A 23754-nucleotide genomic window follows, 5' to 3' on the forward strand; every position below is an offset into this window, starting at 1 on the left:
ACTTTTAGTTTCAACACTGTACTGCTTCCACCATTTTTTATACTAATCACATCATTTTGCATCTGTTCACCTCAGCTAGTGGATTGACTTGTTCCCATACTGAATTTAAAACCAATAACAAGGAGGCTAACCTACTTAAAGATTTGCAGCAACACAGTGACTGATTGGCAAGATTTGGCAGAACACCCAAAGTCAACCAAGTCAACCGGATTTGTAAATGGAAAAAAGAGAGAAAAATACAAGAGAATGTCATTCACATACCGTCCTGATTGAGTATCATTCTATAGGAGAAAATTGAATAGAATTACCCCCAAAATTTGCATTTGGTGTGTTTGTTTATAACTGCTCACTCAAAGAACGAACCCAAGCGGACTGACAAAAAAACAAAGTCATAACCTCAGCCAAATCTGCCATTTAGCTAGCTGTGATGCCAACCCTTCGCAAAGTGTATAAACCGCCATCTCAATAGAGACACCACCCCACATCTTCATATCAACAGCAATTTGTTTGAGCAATTCAACTAGAAGCCCCCCAGAACATTTAAACATGGGTCACTTCACTGAGAAAGGTTTAGACTGCATTGATGCACAATTTTCACTAACAACAAAAAGAAACTGTGAGGGAAAGTAATGAGAAAAGAAGCTAGGGGAAATGCGGGACAAAGAGCCCAGTGCAACAGATCCCAAACTCAGGTTCAACAAAGTAGCTGCAGCAAATCCACTGCAACTATTCAGCCCACATTTCTTTCATCCCCCTGCAACAATTAGTCTGGTCCCCAACAAAGGGTATTATTTACTCAACAGAAGTTTCAGTTAAGCAATACCAGTAACACAAAACAATGACAGTAATAACATAGTTTCAGTCAACAACACACACACACACACACAGGGATCACACATGCTCTGACCCATCATTACAGCTTGCTTTGGAGAGTCCAACAGTTTTCTATGCTTGGCAAGAGAGGAGTGTTGAGCAGCTACCAATCAGGCCACCCAGTAGTAAGCAAATCCTACAAGAAACACACTAGGGCACATGCCAACAGAGCCGAGGGGGGTGGTATTGCTATGCTGAATATTAAAACTTAGAGGCTGGTGTACTTTAATAAAGCAGCACCACAAATAAAGATAGTATTGAAAGAAGCAAAAAACAGTTTTTGACCTTAGTTGAGTTTCGCCTCAAGTAAAGAAAGCATTTTTTGAGAACATGGTTAGAGTACTCTGTGAGACTTGTGCATTTTCATTAAATTATGTTACGCAGTTGTTAATAGTGAGTCCAATAAGTTAAGATGAAGGTGGACCCAGTTCTCCATCCACAACTGAAGAAGAGAAAAATAAAAGAGCACCAGTAAGTTAGAGCATTAACCCTAACCCTAACCCACTAACCCAATCATCATAAATTGCTCATGTTTCTCTATAAACTCATATCAGCACAAAGCCAGGTAGAAAGATGCTCGAGTATAGTATATGCTCCTGCAGCCATGTCTCAAGTTAAACACATGATATGACACTCTCGATGATCTTTCTGTGTCCTCCTGTGCACTACAAGCTTTTCCATTTTATTTTCTTGCCATCTGACATTCCCCATCAGTATCGAAGGGAGACTTGGGTTGAACTTCATCCACTTGGTCCTCCATGTTGTTCCTGCCCAACATCCACAATGTTTTGGGGTCTTTTTTTGGCCTCTTCTGACTCCTCTGTTGGCAGGGTAACTCATCATAACAGATGTTGAAAAGTGTCAGAGGTGAATCCAAGCAGCACAGCTTCAAAGCAGGGCAGAAAAATCCTTCAAAATGCAACAGTTTTGTGGGAAAATATGTTCAGTAGAAATCTCAGAAAATGCAAAATACACACAATGTGATTAGAGCTATTACCACTTGCTGTAAATATGGTGTCCCACATGCTTTATTCAATAAATCAAGTTAACCACTTCAGTGAAAGGAATTTTCCCTTTTCATTTATTTTTTTTCATCAGTCTTTTGTATGAGGATATCACTGAAAATTCTGCAGTGCCTCAACATTGCCTGGTTTTATCTTATATGATCAAAGTTAACATTTTGGTATGCTGTATTAGTATCATAGTCACATCTTTATTGTCCAGTAGAGTGCGTAAATATATTAACCATTAAGCTCTGTCTGAAACAGTCACTCCTAAAAACATACACAGGTGTTCCCTTTCACAGATACCAAAATTAGATTAGTGTCACTCCACAGCTGAAGATGATGTGTGTCTGATATCATATTTAACTGTATACTCCTAAGGTAGTTGTTAATGAGAGATGCAAAGTGATTAAGTGAATCACTCACCAGGTTTCCAAGCAATAGCATTTTGTAAAGAAATTATGTGACTCAGACATGTCTTCACAGACTGGTTTGAAAATACACTGTGACATGTTGTCAGAGGGGAGTGGTATAAGCTACATTGCATGTAGTTGTTATTCAACAAAACAAAACTAAAACTAAAAACAAACTAGCACTCTTACCTGAAAGAAAAATGTAAACAAATACTGTGGTGTACATCTTAAGGATGTACTATCATGTCGGGGAATGTCTGGGGTATTATAATTATAATAATAATAATAATAATAATATATTTTATACTATATTATATCTAGGAAGACACTCATCAGTCATACGACTTTGCTGGCTCAGAATGGAAACAGCTGGCAAGTTACATCATTTTAATCTATACCATGTCAGGTGTGATTTGCAAAGTTGTTATCCTTTCTCCATAATGTGCATCAAGTCTTCTTTTAACCATTTTTTCCCCCAAAAAATGGCCTGGTATAAGTTAACCTTTATAGGCAATAATTAATCTAAAACTAAGAAGATGATTGTGGATTTTAAGAAGACCATCACATCACCTTTTTGAATACAGTTCAATCCAGATGGTGACTTATTTTGGCCAGACAGGGTGTATCTCATTCATGAATTGATTGACACATCCTAATGACTCCTGACTTTAATACTGAGCTTACAACAAACAAAATGGTTGCTTCCCTTTACAGGTGCCTGGTGCACATTATCATTTGTCACAAAAAGTTTAATGAGCTGATTTTTGGAGGGGTTTGCAGTTCAATATAATCTACTTTTAATCGTAAAAATGTCAACTGTAGACTAAAGTGTGTATTGTCATTTCACCCAGACAGTTACCAACTTGATGAGCATCAGGGCAATCATTTCACTGCAGGCCTGCAATTGCTCATGGGTGACGGGTGGGGTTACACATGATGTGAAATTATATATTCAGCAGTTGCTAATACTATCTGTCTCCATGCTCATCTGCCAGAAAACCTTTTGATGCATGAGCTATTACGAAATCCCACAGTGCATTGGACCATGGGTAATGAAGACAAACAGGAGATATCAAAGAAGTAATGGTAGCTGGTGGTCTCCTTCTCTCTGTTCTGCTTTTCACTTTCATCCATCACCCTCCTCTTCTTCAGCTCAACCTTACCTCAAGATGAAATGTTGATAAGTCTGGGAAATGTGATACCCCGCATCTTCCTCTGAATTTGTCATTTCACTTATCGCCGCCTGACATCTTGGTATCGACAGAGTGAACAGGGAAATGGAGCAATTATACCTGTGAGGTTTAACTGTGCACAGTAATCACAGACCTGTCGATCTGCTGTCATCAGAGGATTGAGTGGGATAGTGTGCCTGTGTGAGAGGAAGAGTGTATGCTGGCTGACATGTTTTGTGTTTATTTTTTATGCATGTTAATCTTTCTGGGTTATGCATCTTATTTCAGGGGGAAATAAGACTCCTAAACTATAGAAAGAACTGAAAAAAAACATCACAGAATATTCTTTTACATCTCTGTTCTTCTGGCATCTAAACCTAAAAGGTTTAGATTTTAATCAAGCATTTCTAAACTTTTTCACAAATCAATTCTTCCTCATCTGGTCAGAAATTAATTAGAAGATGACAGACTTTGTTAAACTGACAGACATTATGATAGGAACCCAATTATCTTGTAAAACAAAATAAGAAATAACTCATCATCCCAGAACATTACTCATGAGGATATTACAGGACTTAATGTTAAGAACCAAAAGCTATAAACTATCTTCCACATCTAAAATGACAAGTTATAGAAAACCAAAAGCTCTTACTGATGTGAATATCTTCAAATGCTGAAATGTCAAAATATGGAGTTTAATTTCATGCTTAGTATTTGACATAGTATTTTATTTCTAATATTGATTTCATTACCACTGAATGGTTGACTGTAGGTACTTTAAACCACATGAATCTCATAAGGTTCTGCTGTGTCACATATAAGGCTTTTATACTTTTCCTTCCTTAGAACAAGTCATGAATATGTACAAATGATACAGGTTCTCTTTCACAGAGTTTTCCATGTTCCTATGCTTGTCCAGAGTTGACAAACTAATTTCTCATACAATTTTCTGTTTTTTTAATTTATTTTTTAAATCTTTTTAATCACAACAGTGCCTCTTACATGCCTCTGAGAGGAAAGTGAGGCAGCAGATGTTTAGTCAGCTGCAAGCTTCACTGCCAGATGCACAGCACTACATACAAATTGGGCTCTAAGGCTATCACAGAGACAGCATGCCCTCTCACAATCGGACAAAAGTTCCAATTAGAATCACCAAATAGTCTGACATGCATGTCTTCTGTATGATGGGAGGGAAACTGGGCTTAAAGTTCTAACATATATGTTAAACCAACAAGCTTCCCAAAAATGCCTGCAGATGATGTGAGGACCTAAATGCAGGTTCATGGGTGGGAGGCAGGCAGGTGAAGGAAATAATGAACTTTATTTCAAACAAACCAAAAATACTCAAATAAAACACTACACTAAACCCAAACCAAACAGGAGATGAAGCAAAAACACAAGGTTGTTGACAACAGAGCATTACAATAGCAAACTAAGATGAGGGTCTAACAGTGAATACAGGAAACTAGGGAATATTTATACTGAAGACGTTAACGAGCATACAGGGAGGTGATTAGCAAACTGAATCCAGGTGTAGAGGGTGAGCAGAGAGGACTCAATGAGAGCAACTGAGGAAATGAAACAAGAATAGAGAACATGAAACAAAGATACTAAATGGATTTGATGTGAAGGGAACCATGCTAATACATTCTCAGATCCAAAGTAACATAAACACAACCAAAAACATAACAGAAACCCAAAGTTCAATGACTACAATTAGTTATCAATTATATATTCTTCAGCCAAAGGAATCTAACTAGGTATTCTATTTAATTTACCTAAGCAGTTGTTTCATTTTTAAACCATAACCAATTAGCTTTGGTGCTAACACGTAACCAAAGGAAAGGCTTTGGAAAAAATTATGAAAAAGCATCATTAACAGAATTTATCACAAAGTGAAATGAAGCTAACGTCATTGTGACTCCTCCTGCTTCATAATGAATGCGTGTTTGTTGGGTTGATAAAGCTGATTTATGTGCAGCTGTTCAAAAAGAAGACACATAAAAAACATAAAGAATGTAGACATGTATCACACCTGTGGTTTTCTGTTCTTTAAACTTAACATGGCAAGGCATCTTTACTTATATAGCGCATTTCATACCACAGGCAACTCAATGTGCTTTACATTAAGACAAGGCATTTAAAAGAACAGCATAAAGCAGCATAAAAACAAGCAATTTAAAGAGAATAAAAAAAATAGAAGAAAAATCTTTCTTCTATTTTAGCCGATTTCCTGGGGACTGTGCTTTTTAAACCTTAATGTAGCAGACAGACACAGAGAACTGACGATGTTCTACCTCAGTGCATAAACTGTTTACACTGTGTATCGTATCAAAACAAAAAAAACTTTCCACAGCAGATGAGCAAAAGAAATAGGTATATACAGCAAAAACTTGATACAGGATCTGACAGATGCATCTGGTCCCACAGTCGATCCTTTTCCTGTTCATTGAAGCCTCATCAGAAATGGTCTCCATGGAAAGATGGCTGTCAAGAAGCCGTTCTTAACCCTGGGAAGGGAAACAGGGGCGAAAAGGCTGAGGTATGCTAAATGACACAAGAAATGGACTGAAAATCAGTGGCAACAGTTTTTATGGAGGGATGAATCCTCCCCAGAGCCTTAAAACTGAACATTATTGAAGCAATGTGGGATCATCTTGACAGAGAACGGAAAAGAAGACAGCCAACATCCAAAGAAGAGCTTTGAAACCCTAACCCAAATATTGACTTTCAACCATGTTAGAACTGTGCAAATCCTTTTTTTAATCTTATATACTGCATTTCCATTCATGTTTGTACATGCTTCAATAAATCACTGCACCTATTTCTATTTTTCCTGGCAATATCTGAAGAATTCAGCGGTAGCTCAAAACATTTGCTCAATGCTGAGAAATGCTGTTTTGGCTGGCATTAGCTTGATTTTTCTGACTTACCACATTTTTCTCCTTGTCTGTTGTATGAGAATTAACAGTTTCCCCTAACATGCTCTTACAACTTGTTTGCCTTGAAAGATGTGATGTGGGGCCACAATAAGATAGTGCATTTGTTACACAACTTGGTTGGTGGAGGCAGCTGAGATAGTAGACGCAACATTATGGCACAGATGACTCCTACTGGTCAGATTACTTTATTGCAACCCACGTACCCTCTCAACAGTAATCCATTGCTGGACTTCTTTCATTCTCCTGAAATGATGGTTAGTTTGGTAGAGTGTAAAATATTCAGTACAAACAAAATAATGTAAAAGGTTTATTATAGTTTAACTTTAATCTGTCTTTTAAAAAGACATATATTTGTAATTAGTTTTGAAGTGTCAGTACTGCTGAAAGGTGTGTCTTTTTTGGCCAGAGTATCCACAGCGAGAGGGGAGATAACAAGTCACCACATATCACCATTGTTTTGAATCAACCATCGACATAGCTTTCAGTTGAATTAATTCAACGTGTGTGTGTTTTCCCATGTCAATCCCATAGTCCTGCCCCCCTAACAGGAACCATACTCCCCTTATCCCATTAAGACAATTGCCAACACTGGCATTCAAACATGTGCATGTGTGTGTGCACGCAACCACACACACAAACACACACGTACGGACGAATGGACACAAATGTACTGATCCTTACACACACTAAGCAGAGAAAGAGTAATTTCAAAATCAATCCTTTTGGAAAAAAAAGAGTGAGAAAAAGAGCGAACCTCCACCAGTGTTGGCTGATTGTAAAGGACTGTCAGTTACTGCAGCCTTCAATTGGGCCAAAGGGAAGCAGCAGGATTCAACTTGGGGCCCAGTAGAGGGCTATTCTTCCTGAAAATCAGCCCTCGTACATGGACTTGAATGCCCTGTGTCGCTAATCTTCTGAGCTGTGGGAGCCCACTCTATATTCCCAGGATGTGCCACCACAGCGGGCACAGCTATGCATGCTGATGCTACTACACACTATGAAGCTAATGCTAAGGTGAACACAGGGTTAAGTTAATTTTGAGTACCTGAACCTCAGGGATATGTCAGACATCTCAAATAACTGATTTAAGAGTTCAGATAAAGACTCCTCATAACAAGAAAGAAAAAGAATAAAAAACTTGGGTGTCTTGAAATGTCTTTGGAAAGTTATACTTGGCATTAATTGAAAGAGACTTGAGGCATTTTAAACTTGAGATTCATTAATTCAAATAAATTATTGTGCACCAAGTTGGACTAGCAATTTTTACTAGCAAGGCATAAAAAAGTAAAAAAATATGAGGAGAATTTTCAATGATTTTCCCAGTAGCTTAAAAAAATTCAATTTAAGGAACATCGTTAGGAAAACACAAACTTGTGTGGAGCCATGGATATTTCTTAATCTTCTTTTATTTTTGTATATGAAATATCTGCCTGTCACAGCAGAAAGTCACCAAACCAAATGTTGTGAGGATTTTTGTCAGACTGATTAAAGAACTGCCAAGCTTCACTACTTTTTAATCATCTATGGACCACACGCACTGATATTCCTTTGGGAATGATACAGACCTGGTACAGTTCTCGCACTTGGTCCAGTGATCTTCGGACGATTCTGGATCAATGCATGTTGTAGTTGGGCCAAATTGTTGTTTTTTTTGGTCTGCCAGACTCTGGGCAAAAATGTGGCTCAACCATTTTGGCTTTCTGGAAAGCAAGCATCATGAAAAGAACATGTTGGATTGAATGAACCCCAGCAGTCAACATACATGTGTTTAAATGAGCTCAGTCAGTGTACAATGACTGTAAGGAAAAAAACAATTAAAAGCAAACATACAGGTCCAGTTTATGTGTTATTGTTTTGATGAAGGATGATCGTTATCTCCATTTACTTACAGACAAACTGCATTCATTATTATTACACACTAACCCAGTTTTCACATGTTGTGGGCCTGAATCCATCTCTTTTTGTTGTGGATTTTAACGTTAAACGTTCCACATCTTAGTTTGGTTTGATAGCAGTGGGGGGCTTTATTCACCAACAGTAGATCTCATTTTAAAATGAATAAACTAATGTGTTGTGGTTCGCAACTTTTTCTTATCAGCAACAGCTTACCTCAGTTTTCTGAAGCCTTTTATCATCTTTCATCTCTTTGTTTTTGGTTTTCCTGCAACTTTAATATGAATCCACTGTATCTTACCAGATCAGCACCAAACATGTAGGCAGAGGTAGTGACAAAATATTGAGATGGAGACACGGAGAGCTAAAATGTGCGTGAGAATTAGATTTGAAAACTCTGTAACACAACTCCATACACCAGTTCTAATGTGTATGTGCTTGATCTTCATACGTCTTACTACATGATTAAGTTCATGCTCAGCCTTTTGCTGCCGTGTCATAATGTTCACATAACACGTCTGGCTGCACTTCCCACACTGCTAATTTGTCAACAAATACTTCTAATGAAGACGGGGGTCGTGGAAAAAGGTTCATTTTCCACTGCACAATGTGTTACAGTAATTTAATTTATTTTCTTCCTTCTCATTGCTACTGGCAATAAACTATATAAACTAAACTACATGGTTCAGTTCAGCTTTTTCATTTGAGTTTTTGTGGGTCCTGGTTTCCATAATGCACTGTCAACTCTGCCCACCACAAAACAACCTATATATGTGTTACCATCTACCATTTATGACTAGATTGTGACACAACTCTGTTTTCACACTGAGAAAACTTATCTGATGAAACTGGGCTGACTGTATATATAGCAACCCCATCAACTTTAAGGGGATGCTGCATGTATATGTTATGTTTGTTGTTTGTTCACATACAATGTTATCCTCTGACGTGTAGCCTAGTGAAAGGATAAAAGCTTGAGTAAAGTATCATCGTAACATCTAGCATATTATTTGAATAAAGGCATTTTGATTCTTTCCAACAATGTGGGACTCAAGATTACTATTACCAAAGTTACAAGAATATAGTTCTGAAAATAGTGTTGGCAGAACATTATGTTGACGAAGTGAAATGCACTTTGACCTCTACGATATGAAATGTCACTGTTTTTCTGTTTTGGTTGCTGTTGTTTTTTTTTTATTTCCTTTTTAGAAAAGACAGACAAATTCCTCATGAAGATGTTCAGTCTCAGGTTCCAGATTGCCACACATCCTCACAACGACCTCTGAAAACCACAGAGGGCAGTTTCATAGCATGACAGTGTCCACTCACAAGTGAACAATATGATAAAACCTTCAACAAACTCGCTATAAGCTAAAGATGTCTGAGTCGCAATGATGCAGGTTTTTCTCTGTTTAATAATAGATTATTGATGCTAAGGTCACACTTTACAAGCATATTTACGTTGATGAACAGGGTTGATGTCTTTATTCATCTCTGCTGCCCTCCAGTGGACATGTACATTTAAATGAACTGCACCCATAACCCCTACATTACAGAGCAGATATTGCAGTTGGCTGATTAGAAGAAGACAGCAATGTGTCATTTTCCACGTGGCCTTTTTATTTGTTGAAACAGTTTTGCTTGTCATGTCAGCATGTGTCTAAATTTCAAATACCGCCAGGCTCCAACATTTTAAATCGATGCTCCTGAGATTTTACCCCCCCTCACCATCAAAACTGGATCAGTTCAGTGCTGCACAAGGCTACATATACGTGTGAAAAACATCAGCAGTGGTATGTTCTGCAAAGAAATTGACAGTTTTGATCATTTTACCCAAAACAGCTCTCTCAATTATATGCAGCACATAGTACTATCTAACAACTTCAGAAGTGCAGCAGCTTAATCATTACCATTTAATGTACAAATCGGTAAAATACCACAGTTGTTGAAGACAGAGGTTGCTGAAATATTGTTTGGATAATTATGTGTTAAAATATGAAAATGCTTTTCCCTCACGATCACCACTTGCGCACGAGGTTTAACTCCAACAAGTAGATCAGACTGTAATGTTTTAAAGGGAAGCTTAGAGGTGTAACTGTATGAATATAAACACAACAGTCCCACTAAACAGCTTTGCTTATCCCTAACTCAAAGATGAAAACATAATACAATAAGAGTTAATCGTTTTCATTTATTTTTGTGTCACTATAGTGTTAATACCGCAGGTATGGGCTCAGGTCATATCATAGGCCTGCACTGTATTAAAAAAAAAAAGTGGTTTTCTCTCTTCCTGGCTGGAAAAATTAAAACCAGTTTTTACATCTAACCACAGCAAGCACCATCGAGGTGACATCTATGCCTCCTCCCTCTTTTCAAATACAGTCAAGATGCAAATATGAATAGATTTGGAATATTTTTTATTTCCAGATTCAAGGTGTGAATATAAATTGTGAGCTTTGAGTTTCCACATCACAGCTATTTATGTTGGATGATTTGTCTAAAAACTACAGATGACTGAAAATTTGAAGAAATGACAACATTATCATGGTTTAGAAAGGTGTTGAGGTATACATGAAACCAGAGGCCCATTTGAGTGCCAAGGCAGTCCCTGAAATTATTCCCTCAGTTTTTATATCAGGGGTAGAGGGTGCAATCTAACACCTCTGTCCAAAATCTCCCAGATATTTGACTGAACATACAATTCGCATCACTGTCATACTCCATAAACCATTCAGTGACCTTCCATGCCCAGAGGATGGAGGTCTTCCCTAGCTAAGGCCCCTCCCATCCAGACAATTTTCCATCACAGAACAGATGATCAGTCTGAATATATTGTAATGATTCAAAGAGATCTTTTCCTCTAAAGGAACAAGTGGACCCAAACCATGCCTGCAATGCCTTCACATATCTGCACTGAAGCAGTCAGTGGTTTGGATTTCTCCTTTCATTTGACATCTGTCTGTGACATTGGAAATGCTGGCTGCCTTACAAAAATTCAGAAACCTTTTCCCCTTACAGCGAGTGAACCTGGCAATGATGTTCTAGTTTCAAACTCCTCAAACTCAGAACATAAATTATTACACTGAAGAAAGATACTGATGAAAATGCATTTCTGCCTTCAACTTCAAAGCTGGGTGTGGTTAGGTTAGGAGTCGTCTCAACCTCTGTATTGTCCTCCTTTCTAAAGTTTGCTGTGGGGGTTTAAAGGTGCCGTGAAAAGCTTCTGACACCACCTATCCTGATCTGACTTCCGGGGAATGCTTGTCAGGATTTACGAATAACACTGTATGACTGAAACAATTGCTATCAAATGGATGATGGTGTATATTTGCCGATCATATCCAACTAAAGGTTATGAAAAGGTTTCTCATCTAACTGAAGGGCAAAGGCTGTAATAACATTAGGAAAAAAGTGCACAGGGCACCTGTAGGTCACAATCTGAGGGGGGACTAATTATGTACATCTAACTTGGTCTATTCAAAAGTTGTAGGAGATATTGAACGTGTATATAATGTTTTACAGCTTTGATTGTGGACAGGGATGAGGGGAGACAGTTCCAATATTGTTGCATTATAGGAAATAGCTTAAAAGGGTTGGGACCTTTCTGTTAGTAGCCGATAATATCGATAGCTCTTTTTTCTTTTACTTTTGTATAAAAAACTTCCAACCAAAAAAACATTTGCAGAATTTTTTTAAGTAAATTACTAAAATAAACAAAAACAAGAAGCAGAAACACAATTAAAGTCATAGTGGAGATTAAAAAAGTGAAGCACAACAAAATCATGTCACACGGGGCCAGGACACACCATGCTGGGTCATGCTGCTCTGGGAGGTTTATTTAGGGATTTTCCTTTTTTTTGTTATTTGTTTTTATTGTTATTGTTTTCTTCACTTGTGCTCCTGTCAGGAGTGTTGTAAATGGGACAGTTAAGCAGTAAGAGTCACAGTTCATCATCATCATTGTCACCACCATTATAACATCCTCCTCATGGTATCATAATAATAATTTTCGGCATAATATTATTTAACTTTATCCTCAGGCTAGAAAATAATTTACATCACATTGTTTTTTTTACTGACTTTTGAGACCACAAACATTCCAGCAACACACTCTAGGATTAAGGGTGGGTAACAATCAGAAAAGCATGACTTTTTGCATAGTATTAAATGAACAAAGACATTGAGTTCTTTATTTACAATTATTGTATAGATAAAAAAAATGTCATAAAAACGAGATGAACACTTAATTCACTTACCCATAAATGGCTAAGTATGCCAAAGAGCTATCTGTTGGCATTTCTCTTTTTCTTTGTTCCACAAACTGCATGCTGCTAAATACAGTACATCGAGGCAGGTGAGAGTATATTGCAAGAAGTGTCATTGATATCATCATCATCATCATCATCATCATCATCATCAGTGTCATCTACATAATGATTGGTCGTTACAACTCATGTTATGATTTGGATGCAATCATAATGTTCTCGGGTTTCTGACAGAAGCAGTGAATTATTACATACAGCCCAACAGCTGTCGGCAGTATGACTTGATGGTGGTGCATGATGGTAGATGTAGTCAGGAAGAGTTCCTGTTTTCACACCAGTCCGATTTGGAGTTTCTGTCCTCAGTAGACCCATCAATGTATTTACAAAACTTATTTTTGAACTTTTTCATTGCTTTTTCATTGCATCTTCTTAAAGCTGAACATCCTCCTGGGTGTAAAAGTGGTTTGACAATGTTGACTTAAGTCTTTTCTTTAATATATATATATATATATATATTATATTGAAAATTGTACTGTTGTGTTTTTTGTTTTATTTATTGTTTTTCATTTTTACAGACAAATAAAGCAAACGGTCAAGGTAAAGCATTGGAAAGAAAACAAAATAAATCAACAGCTTCTAAGGAAAATATCAGAATCCAGGCTGTTTTCTTCCAACTTAAATAAGATTTTATTAAGATGACCATTTTACTTTTTCGACAAGCCTGAGCTGACTGGTAGAGCCTGTGAATCCTCTCCAGGACGGATCGGCTGGGCAATGACAGAGGAGGAAGATATAAAAAAACAAAAAAGAACCGTTCAGATAAATGACTGTTTATATTATTTACTATATAGTTGGGTTTTTTAAGTAGAAAATTTAGGATTTTTTTGCATAATGAGCATATAACATCATGCCACTGACTTTGATTAGTAAAAGAAATAACAATAGTAGGCTAGTTAGGTGGCCTAGCATTCTGAGTGCAATAAATGTGCCTTCTGTATGTGACTTCTCTCTGGAAATGTCTGATTGGTCAAAGCACAATAAATAGTTTACAACTAGTGAGTACAGTTGAGATGCTAGAGTACTGTATATTCTGTGACGGCAGGAAGACAAGCTTGGTTAAAACACACAAAAGCACATCTAGAGTTACACCACAGAAGTTTTCATTCAAAACCAGATAGTGCAGAAAATCTTTTATATATATATATATATATATATATATATATATATATATATATATATATATATATATATATGTATGTATGTATGTATATATGTATACATATATATGTATGTATGTATATATGTATACATATATATGTATGTATATATAGAAAAAAAGTCAAAGCAACATTCCATTTTAGTTGTAATTTGTTTTGGGGTTTTTTTTGGTCGGATTTTTTTTTTTTTTTTTTAGAAGTTAAAAATGAGAACAGTATGTGGAGCTGTATGTGTCTTTCTCTCTTAGACGAAAAAAACGTATTTGAATCAAAATAAATCAAAAATTAAACCCCCCCCCCAAAAAAAAAACACCAACACATTATATTCCAAATGTTAAAATACGTCAGATTTCCTTGTAGTACAGATAAGCCAAATAAAACTTTGCAAGTTTCTAATATGACTCAATTGCAGCCTGTTAATTATCTTTAAAAATCAACTTCTTTGAACAAGCAAGTTTACCCAGAGAACAAGGAAAAAGGTCCTGATATCAGCCTTTGACTTGAGCACATATTTAAAAAAAAAAAAAAAAAAAAATCAAATATCCTCCTCTGTCACAAAAAGGAGGCTTCCATTAAGCAAAACCAAAGGCAAGCCGCTCCTACTTGATCCCAACAATCATATCGAGTAATACTAAGATTCCACATGTACTATGCATCCCATTATATTTTGGTTTATTTTTGTTGTTAATCCTCTAAAAATATCTACATTATTTGACAATATAGCAGGCAAATTCCAGCACATGGTTTTTCAGTAATAACACACCGACACAACTCGGAGTTCCAACTTCACCTGCCTCTGTTTAGAAACCAGGAAGTTTATCTCTACGAGGTTGTAAACAATTACATTCTCTTTAAGACATAAATAAGTCAAAGTAATTTGAGCCATTGAAGCAGGAACAAGGCAACATGCCAACAAACAAAGATAAATTCTCTAAATATATTTTTATGAATTTATATGTATAGAATATATCCCATAAATGCTATCATCATTATTATTATTAGTTTGCGTTCCTCTTTTTCAACAGGTGCAAAACTACTGTGCAAGTTCAGTCCTACCACCTCAATACACATTTGTGTTTATGGATTAAATTAATTTTTACAGTCTGGAACATGTTCATGCCACACAGAGGAGGAAACTTTGCAGGCCAGGAACTAAGAGAAGCTGGCTTTAAATTTGCAGTCCATTGCGAGACCCAGCCCATCAGAACCAAAGAACTCCAATAAAATTAAAACCTTTTTAAATAAACCTTGGGTAATGTACATTCATGCAGGAGCAATAAGAATAATAACAATAATAATCAGAATCAGAATAATAACAACAGTTTTCAATTTAATTTAAACTATGACTGTATCAGTATTAACAATGTTATCGTTGAAGAGAAAGTTTAAAGTTAGTCCTGTTTTGCGGTTTATTTTCCTCGGCAGTCTTCCACCTCATCATCCTCCTCCTGGTGCCACTGCAAACACATTTCATACACACAGGCTGTCAGCCACACGCTTATACAGTACATGCTAACCAGTACAAGCTTATAGTCATACACAGAACCACGGGTGGCACCATTCACATACAACCACAGAAGCAGAATGGCTGTGTGGGTACTGTGGCTTTGTTGCGCTTTTTTGATTGTATGTTTTTTTTTTGTTTGTTTTCTTTTTTTTTTATCTTGCCATATCACTAAGAATTTCTCCATTTTGAAAGGAGACGAGAGCTTTATGGGGTTAATATTACAGGAAGGGGATGGACATTTTTTTTCACAGGACCTGCCCTGTGCCGATGGTAAATGATGCTTCCGGGGACAGGAGGGTAACAGCTGGGTCAAAATTTTGGGGTGACAAGATCTTCAGTAACCATTAAAGGTCTAGAGGATCTTGAGGAGGTTCCACTTGACTGCGAGGGAATGACTCAAGAGGTTAAAGCTGAGTTTAGGATCAGGGTTAGAGGCTGGTCTCCAAGCTGTGCAAAGGGCTGGCGGGGCTGGAGGAGGCGGCAGATTTACTGATGTCGATGGTGAGGTTGATCCCACTGTCGATGGCGTTGTTGTTCTTGTTAGGAGATGAAGGCTGGCTGGAGTACTTCCTCCTCCTTCGGGCAGAATCATCGTCCGTCTCATCAATGAGGGGGATGTTGGGCGTGGAGTCTTCTATCCTAAATTCAGGTTGTGTCATGAAGTTGTGGATGGATGTTCTGGAGTCTGGTTTTTCCAGGCCTTCATAGAGGGAGCTACGGAATGCATTCACAACTCGGATCTGTTGTGAAAAGGAGATTAAAAAGAAAGAAACCATGAGAGGTGAAATAAGAGATTAAATTAAAGGGTCGGAGGGAACCTCGGGATGAGGGAAAAGAGGGAAGTTGAAGGAAGAAGGGACAAGGAAGAGGATGGGAATCCTCTAATTTGAGGATATAGAAGTGCAAAAAGAGAAAAAAGTGTAGGAGAAACAAGAGAGAAGCCAACTGCAGTCTGTGTTCTGCTTTCACAAGATGACTACAGGTCACAAGTCACTCAATTTTGGCGTGCACTAAAGAAAATTGTGAGAAACACAATCATAAAAAACAGAAGAAAATCATACATTTCAAGAAAAACCAAAGCAACACAAATGCTCGTTGTAAGTATACACTTTAGTCCAATGTGCTGTATACCTAGAAACAAGCCACGTTAATAAATGGAATGCTCACAGAAAAATTAAAGGAGAATATCACATGCAAGTTTGAAGATATCTGGTGGACGAGGTCAGTAAGAAGGAAGGAGGTTAAATCTGAGAGATCCAATCAGGCGGTTTAAAACCTTCTGGAGGTACCAGAGCACTGTCTGGGATAATATCCACACAGACTCTGGAAGGGACACACAAACATGTAAATATAGCATAGGGTGGGTGAAGCATGGCCCCAAAGGGAGAGAGTCATATCTGCATAACGCTGGCTCAACACAGGCGTTGCAGTGTAAAACTCACACCAACACAACACACGGTGGCATGTAGACAACGAGCAAACACAGCAGGTTAAAATATTATAAACGCAAAAATAAACGCAAACTACATGCAACGAGACAACAGGATGGTGAAGAGGTGGACACTGCAACATGAACAGCTGACACAAAACACAAGGACGTGAATAATGAAAGTAAGTTTTCTCGCCAGAGGCCTGACGGTTAAAGCACGTTCCAACTCCATGCATACCTATGTAAACACTCAAGTATAAGTCCCAAAAAGCCATGTGAGCCTTTAATAAAGTAAACAAATTCCTTTGATTTTTGAACTCGTAGATAATAGGAGTGTGCTGGTATAATTAAACCCCAGAATTATGTCAGCAGTCTAGGGTTTGTACAGAGAAATAAAAAAGGGGTATTGTGTTATCTCATTCGCATCAGAAATGTTAATGTTGACATGACTCTGTGTTGTAGTATAATTAGATTGGTGAGGATTACTTCAAATTTGCTTCTGCATTTATACCTTTATGTTTACAAGGAGCTGGGACTTTAAAAAAAAGTTGATACCATCTTGCACATATCTTATTCTGTTTTTTTCATTTTAAATCGTGATCAGTAAATAAAATACTCCAAAAGACAGAAAATGACTCATCACAATTATAGGATGCCATCTTAACTCAAATCAACCAACAATCCAAAACTCAAATGTTATTAATTTATGTTGATATAAAACATAGAGAAACTGTAGTGTTTACATTTGCAAAGCTGTAACAATCAGTGACTTTTCAGTGTTTTCAGCCTACAACTGATTAAAATAACAAATAGCATGAAAATAGAATATCATCTATCAAAATATTGTTACTTCTGATTTATCTTCATCCTTAACAGCCTCATGCCTACAGAGGGAAATAATATGTGTATGAGGATGCTACTTTTAGAAGATATTTGCCACAAGGTAACAGGTCAAACACTGATCTTGTGGATTTCACCACCTAAAACTGCAGTGACTCAGGAACAATAGTCAGTGAACACAGTTTACTGCTGCAATCACTACTGCAAGATAAAACACTACAAAGCTGTCTGCGGTTGAGCTCATTCAAGGTAAACTAAGGCAGCGTACAAATTGTTGTGTTGTATGACAAATCAAATTATGTTGCCTCATCTAAGCAAATGAAGAGAATACCATATAACATTTACTTTTTTTCAATTAAATGTACAATTTAGATAACTTGTAATCAGTGCATTGTGTTTTTATACAAATTTTACCCAAGATTCCAACCCTTTTGGAAATTGTGTAAGGTTTAAAAATATTAAACTGTAATAAAAATATTATACTGTAGCCCTGTTGCTAAAGTAACTATAGGAAGGTGGGGTATAAGGAGACACCACATATAAAAAATGATAATAACAAAGAGGAGCCTGCTCGGATGAGTGTATGTGACAGGATGTCTGACAAATAACACTGATGGGGTGTTGAAAAAGGGTGGGTAGGGGGAGTAAAATATTTGCTGCTGCTGCTGCTGCTGCTGCTGCAGAGAATCTGTCTGTTACTATGGCAACATGGCAGTCAACTACACTGACAGTATGAAGCAAAAAGATGGGATGAATTATCGGAACAGCAGTACCTTGTGGTGACTGTGCTGTCACACATCCTAAAGACAGCCTTTTCAATTGATTTTCATCAAGCAGATTCAGATTAAACCAAGACAAGACAGGTGTGTGCGCGAGGCAGAGGTGCGTGAGGCAGAGGTACAAAAACTTTAAGTGTAGTGGAGATACCCTGATACTGAAACCATACCTCCTTGTGGATTATTTCTGTCTCTCCTTTTAAGATCCTCTTTGGAGATGGCTTGTAAGATGGCAAACACAGATATCTTTATTGTGCTTGAAGCCATACATAAAGTATATTCCTCTATGTTTGATAACATTAAATACATAAAACAGAAAGTAAAAATAGACTTGTCTCAAGTCATTGTGATTTACCACATTAGTAACAAACTTGAAGATAAAAAGACAACTTTGCCACTTATACTTGAATGTTCACCTAGCCCTTTTGTGAGGTGATTGGAATTAGTTCACATTAATGTCCGCTAAGACATAAACATGAGAGGACTGAACGATGGGATGATGTATGGGGTATGAGCAGAGGGAGACAAACTCACAACCTGAAATGTCACGCCGTGGGAATCACCCTTAGTCCTGCGCTCCTAGCACTCTGGGGAAACAAACACACATTGACCAATGAGAAGACAGTACACCCAACTATGGGACGCGATATCAAGATGAATTTGAAATCCAGTATGAACAGCAAAAAGACAGAGGAAGAAAGAAAATGAAAAAAAAGCAGATAGCAAAAAAAAAACATAAATCTTCAGAGATGCCAACCTCAGAATGCTAAAAGTTTTAGTAGGTTTTAAAAAAAAAATTCACTTGGAATAGATACATTTTTTTTGCCTGGATGGCACCCCTGAAGCAAAGAGAGCAGACAAGCAGACTGACAGAGTTCTGACTCACGACCAGTAGTGGGAGGAGCAGTAGCAGCAGTAGTGCTTGTAGGAGAAGAAAGGGCATTGGACAAGGACACGTGACTAGGACTAGAAACATTGGTTACATCCTGGGTCTGGCTGGTGGTGGATGACTGGCGTCTCAGAGCCCCTGCCCCCTGAAAGGAGGTGCCGCTCTTGAAGGTGTTGACTACGTCAATCTGTGGGAGGAGAGCAGGACAGGAGAGGACAAATGGCTGCTCAGAGCGACACAGACCAAATGGCAATACGGAATGACTGGCTGTGTAAAGGGAGTGAAGTGTCTCAATCACGACATGATGGGGAGTCAGCTAAAGGTCAGGGTTTGGTATCCCAACAACAAAATGGTAAATCTGAGGCGCTGGTTCACCCAAATTAAAACAGGAAATATATTTACCTGTTATCATACTCATGAACATACTTTTACGTCCAGTTTTTCTGATTTCTGCCTCCATCCTAATGAAGTGGAACTGATGTTGTCAGATGATAATGTCAGATGTTAAAAAACTTGGGTAAAGCTGAAATATTTGCATAACTAAAGATCCAGACTGTGATCAGGCTAGCAAAAGATTAATGGGCATACAATTTGAGTGGTCCACACCTTTAAGGGTCAAGATGCAGCCATTTACATCTTCCATTGCATACTGTTTTGAGGCATATTCACACACTGTAAATAAGAAGTAATTTTTAAAAAGTGTATAATGTTTTCTCCTCTTCCATAACCAGTAAATGATGTCTTATGTGAAGAAGAGCACTTACTAATTCAAAAACAAAATGAATGAGTACATTGACATCACTGATTGAACAAATGGCAGAGATACAATATTTTTTGGAAAGAAAATGTTTAAATCTTTTTTGCAAACTCATATTTTTCAAGACCATATTTGGCTGCACTTGTCAACCATGCCGTGGGATAGCTTCACCCAGGACCGTCAGTGACACATCAGTGAGATGAAATCAAGTTTAACAGTTAGTCAAAACTGTCATGAATATCACAGTGATACCGGTCTGCAGAGTTCATCACAGTGAGAATAGTACAACCACTATTTCCTGTTGTATAATGTTGAGGTCTGATTGTCCACAGGTCCACAGTGGTGATCGTCGCCGTCCACCAAGGGAAAGCTGCATCTTCATGTTCCTAAATGAGTCATCTTGAGATAAAATTACTTTAAGGCTGTGAATGACTAAAAGGTACATCCAATAACATATATATAGCATTTCCTAATGGAAATAAACTTTTGAGATACTGTTTTAGGGGGATTGAACTTTATGAAATTGATCATTTGTAAAAAAAAAAAAAACAAGAAAATGCCAGTTAGGAAAACATCTCAGGACAAATCTTTACCTTCTGGAGTTGAAAGTTGATTAGTTTGATGAATTAACTTGATTTTTATGTAAAGATCCTTTTTTTATTTTTAAGAGTAACAGATCAAATTAGTCTGCAAAACTCTCCACATATTTTTTCTTTAGGGTTAAATCAATCTAAACTAACACATGTCCTCACCTGAGTTTGAATACGATTGAGTCCCCTGAACCACAGAATTTGCCCTCTCCTCAGCTCCCTTTCTGCATGGTCGATCTCCTCATTATCCTCATTTACATCCTCTTCTGGTAAGTCATCTTTCTGAGTTAACTGGCCTGCCCTTCGCAGAAAGCGCAGCCTGCTATTGGGTATGGTGGCTATCACCTAACAGCCAGAGAAAATAGATCACTTAGTAAAAAGGAAAAGTGACTAACTTGAATATGCACAGACTAGAGAAAAAGCAAGAAAACAAGCAGGGCACGGAAAATAAAAGAAGAGACGAAAAGACTCCCACATTACCTGTCCCCAGACAAGCTCTCCCAGGCCAAGGAAAACACACCACATCCACTTTTCCAGGTCAAGAGGTTGACAGCTGAATGGCTTCCCCCCAAACTGAATAATCACAATCTACACAAAACAATGCATACAATGTATATTCAGAATAAAGGATATTACATTTACTTATTTATCTAAATTAAAAAATAAATTATCAATACGATATATAATCAAATAATTAAATAATCAAATAATTTGCAGCTGTTTACCTGCATAGCAAATGTTCCAAAAACAATGGAGCAGAAGATGGGGTTCCTGAAGATACCATCAAAGACATTCCTCTCTCCATGTATTTTACGGGCATTTATCTCATTAAACAGTTGCATCATGACGAAGGTGTTGAAAATAATGGTGTAGTGCTCAGATGGAGGAGAGTGGAGAGGAGCATTGCGGCCATTGTCAATGTCAAAGATTTGCTCGCCTAGAAGTTCAGAGAACATGAAATATTTGTAGATAATACATTCATTTTTAACCTATATTGTGCCACATTATAAACAACACATTAAATTTACTGCACACACCAGCAAAGAGCAGTGTGAAGATGATGATGAGCTGATAGACTCCATGTCCTAAGATGTTCTTGGTCATAGTGCTTGAAATAAGAGGCTTATTGCGACCGTACGGCTTCCTCTTCAGCAGAGACTCTGTTGGAGGCTCTGTCGCTAGGGCCAGAGACGCAAAGGTATCCATGATCAAATTCACCCACAACATCTGCACTGCTTTCAGTGGAGAGTCCTGGAGAAATTATCAAAGTTGAGATGGATATTAGCTATCGTAACACACAGCTACAAATATCATATCATCTTTATCTTCTGAAATGAAATACTGCTTTGCTTGTTTTACTGAATTTTTAGATAATTTTTCTCATCAGCTTTTCAGTTTAAGATTAGACGACAGCTATGCTACGATGGAACAACCACGAGGAAGTAATAATATTGATAGAAATAGTGTTAATGTCTTTTCTAATGCCTCTTACTTGTGTGATGCAGGCACCAGTGAAAGCCACAATGACAGCCACAACATTGACAGTAAGCTGGAACTGAAGAAATTTGGAAATGCTGTCATAGACATTTCGGCCCCACATAACTGCCTTCACGATGCTGCTGAAGTTATCGTCAGTAAGAATGATATCTGACGCCTCCTTGGCCACATCTGTACCAGCTATACCCTGGAAGAGAAATGACAAGCTGGACTCAGACAGGAACTGTGCTTGAAACTGTGCTTCAAGCCAATGTGCTTTTATACCCTGATTTCCGCAAAAAAATAGGATGCCGTGTTTAAACTAGGTAAGTGACATCATACCTAATGTTTTTTTTTTAAATGTAAAAACATATATCCATTTTATTCTTATTATTTTGTGTGGTACAAAAAAGCACTTTGAATTGCCCTGTGTATGAATTGTGCTCTATAAATAAAATTGCCTTGCCTTGCCTTGGTAAAGTGGAGAGATTACATGTAGTTCAAAGGATAAAAATATATAAGATTAAAACTCTTTTCCCATACGAAGAAGGAGAAGGACTATCCACCTTGTTATCTTTACACAGCACAAAAACTTGCAACATTAATACTGAATGATATATACTGGATTTGGAGAAAAACATTTCCATCCAGATCACATCTTTTCAGCGAAGACCTTGTTAATTTCAACAAAACAATGAAAAACTACATCCAGCAAGGATTCTAACAACAACAAGATCTGAAACAAGAGCCTAGGGGTTAAATTGAGCCAATCTTTTCACCAACTGATAACATTGAGCATTCTGTATTATGACATTAAAAACTTAAGGAAGGAGGCATTGGTTTGTTAATCAGCTGAAATTCTATATTAAGCATAAATGAGGAAACATACATCAACTGGTCTCTTTAACTTCAAAATGCAAAGACAGAATTGTTGAAAGCAGAGGTGGTTCAGTGGCATAATCCTAAGCATATTGCTGTCATTATTATGTTGAATGCATTGCTGGCACCAAGCTCAAAAATATCATAAACTTAAAAATCTTATATTTAACATTTTATGTTGTCTTTGTACTACTTTCAATTAAAGGTATGGTGTAAATGATTTGCAATTAATAATTGCCCTCTGATTTCATTCTACAATTGTAGAACTGTTTTTGGAAACAGGATTGGAACTTCACTGATTATCTATTTGCATACTGCATTGTTCCCCAAGCTGCCATAAAGGAATAACACAGAAATCTTCCTAAACCAGCTGTGCAGTCACTAAACAAATATAGACTCTGGACATGAGTCAGCTCTGCTAATCTGTTAAGATTAAGCATAATTAAGGAGTCACTGTTTATGCTGGAGGGGCATATTAATGGTGGGGCGCAGGACTTAATTCCCATATACTGTGATATTTTGTGAGGCACAGCATGACAGGGTGTGAACCCTTCTAGGCCATGGCCGCATTTGAACAAGTTTATGCTTCTCATTAAAATAGGAAAACTATACCAATGAGAATATCTACCGTATGTGAGTGTCTCATTTAAAAAAAGAATATTGAAGGTAGTACAAAGTAGGTACTTCGCACGAAGTGATGTCCCACCAATAAAGTCCACATACATTCATATGATAAAGTACAGAAAACAAATTTAACACTACATCCTAAAGGACCAAAGTTGTGGTTTCACAGGGTACTATAAACCTAACAACCTCTGTTAGAGCTTGACCA

The 23754-nt window shown here is 37.4% G+C and overlaps 1 protein-coding gene across 13 annotated transcripts in view; it reads right to left on the bottom strand.

Annotated features, from left to right (window-relative positions):
• Window positions 1-11975: 11975 nt before the first annotated feature.
• The window catches only part of atp2b2 (ATPase plasma membrane Ca2+ transporting 2), a 168013-nt gene continuing 156234 nt past the window's right edge, over window positions 11976-23754 (bottom strand). For 9 of the 13 annotated variants that reach the window (XM_075461386.1, XM_075461388.1, XM_075461387.1 and 6 more), the window contains 6 exons: window positions 22060-22251; window positions 21605-21818; window positions 21293-21504; window positions 21048-21155; window positions 20730-20912; window positions 11976-16026 (listed from right to left, as the gene is read on the bottom strand). In XM_075461386.1, coding sequence (XP_075317501.1) covers window positions 15715-16026; window positions 20730-20912; window positions 21048-21155; window positions 21293-21504; window positions 21605-21818; window positions 22060-22251 — 1221 coding nt within the window. In that variant the 3' untranslated portion in view covers window positions 11976-15714. Of the gene's footprint in view, window positions 16027-18868; window positions 18919-19217; window positions 19408-20729; window positions 20913-21047; window positions 21156-21292; window positions 21505-21604; window positions 21819-22059; window positions 22252-23754 lie in introns of all 13 variants that reach the window. The other 4 variants (XM_075461395.1, XM_075461392.1, XM_075461396.1 and 1 more) reach the window with 4 other exon arrangements.

Source organism: Odontesthes bonariensis, chromosome 3, assembly GCF_027942865.1.
Source record: "Odontesthes bonariensis isolate fOdoBon6 chromosome 3, fOdoBon6.hap1, whole genome shotgun sequence".
NCBI lineage: Eukaryota > Metazoa > Chordata > Actinopteri > Atheriniformes > Atherinopsidae > Odontesthes > Odontesthes bonariensis.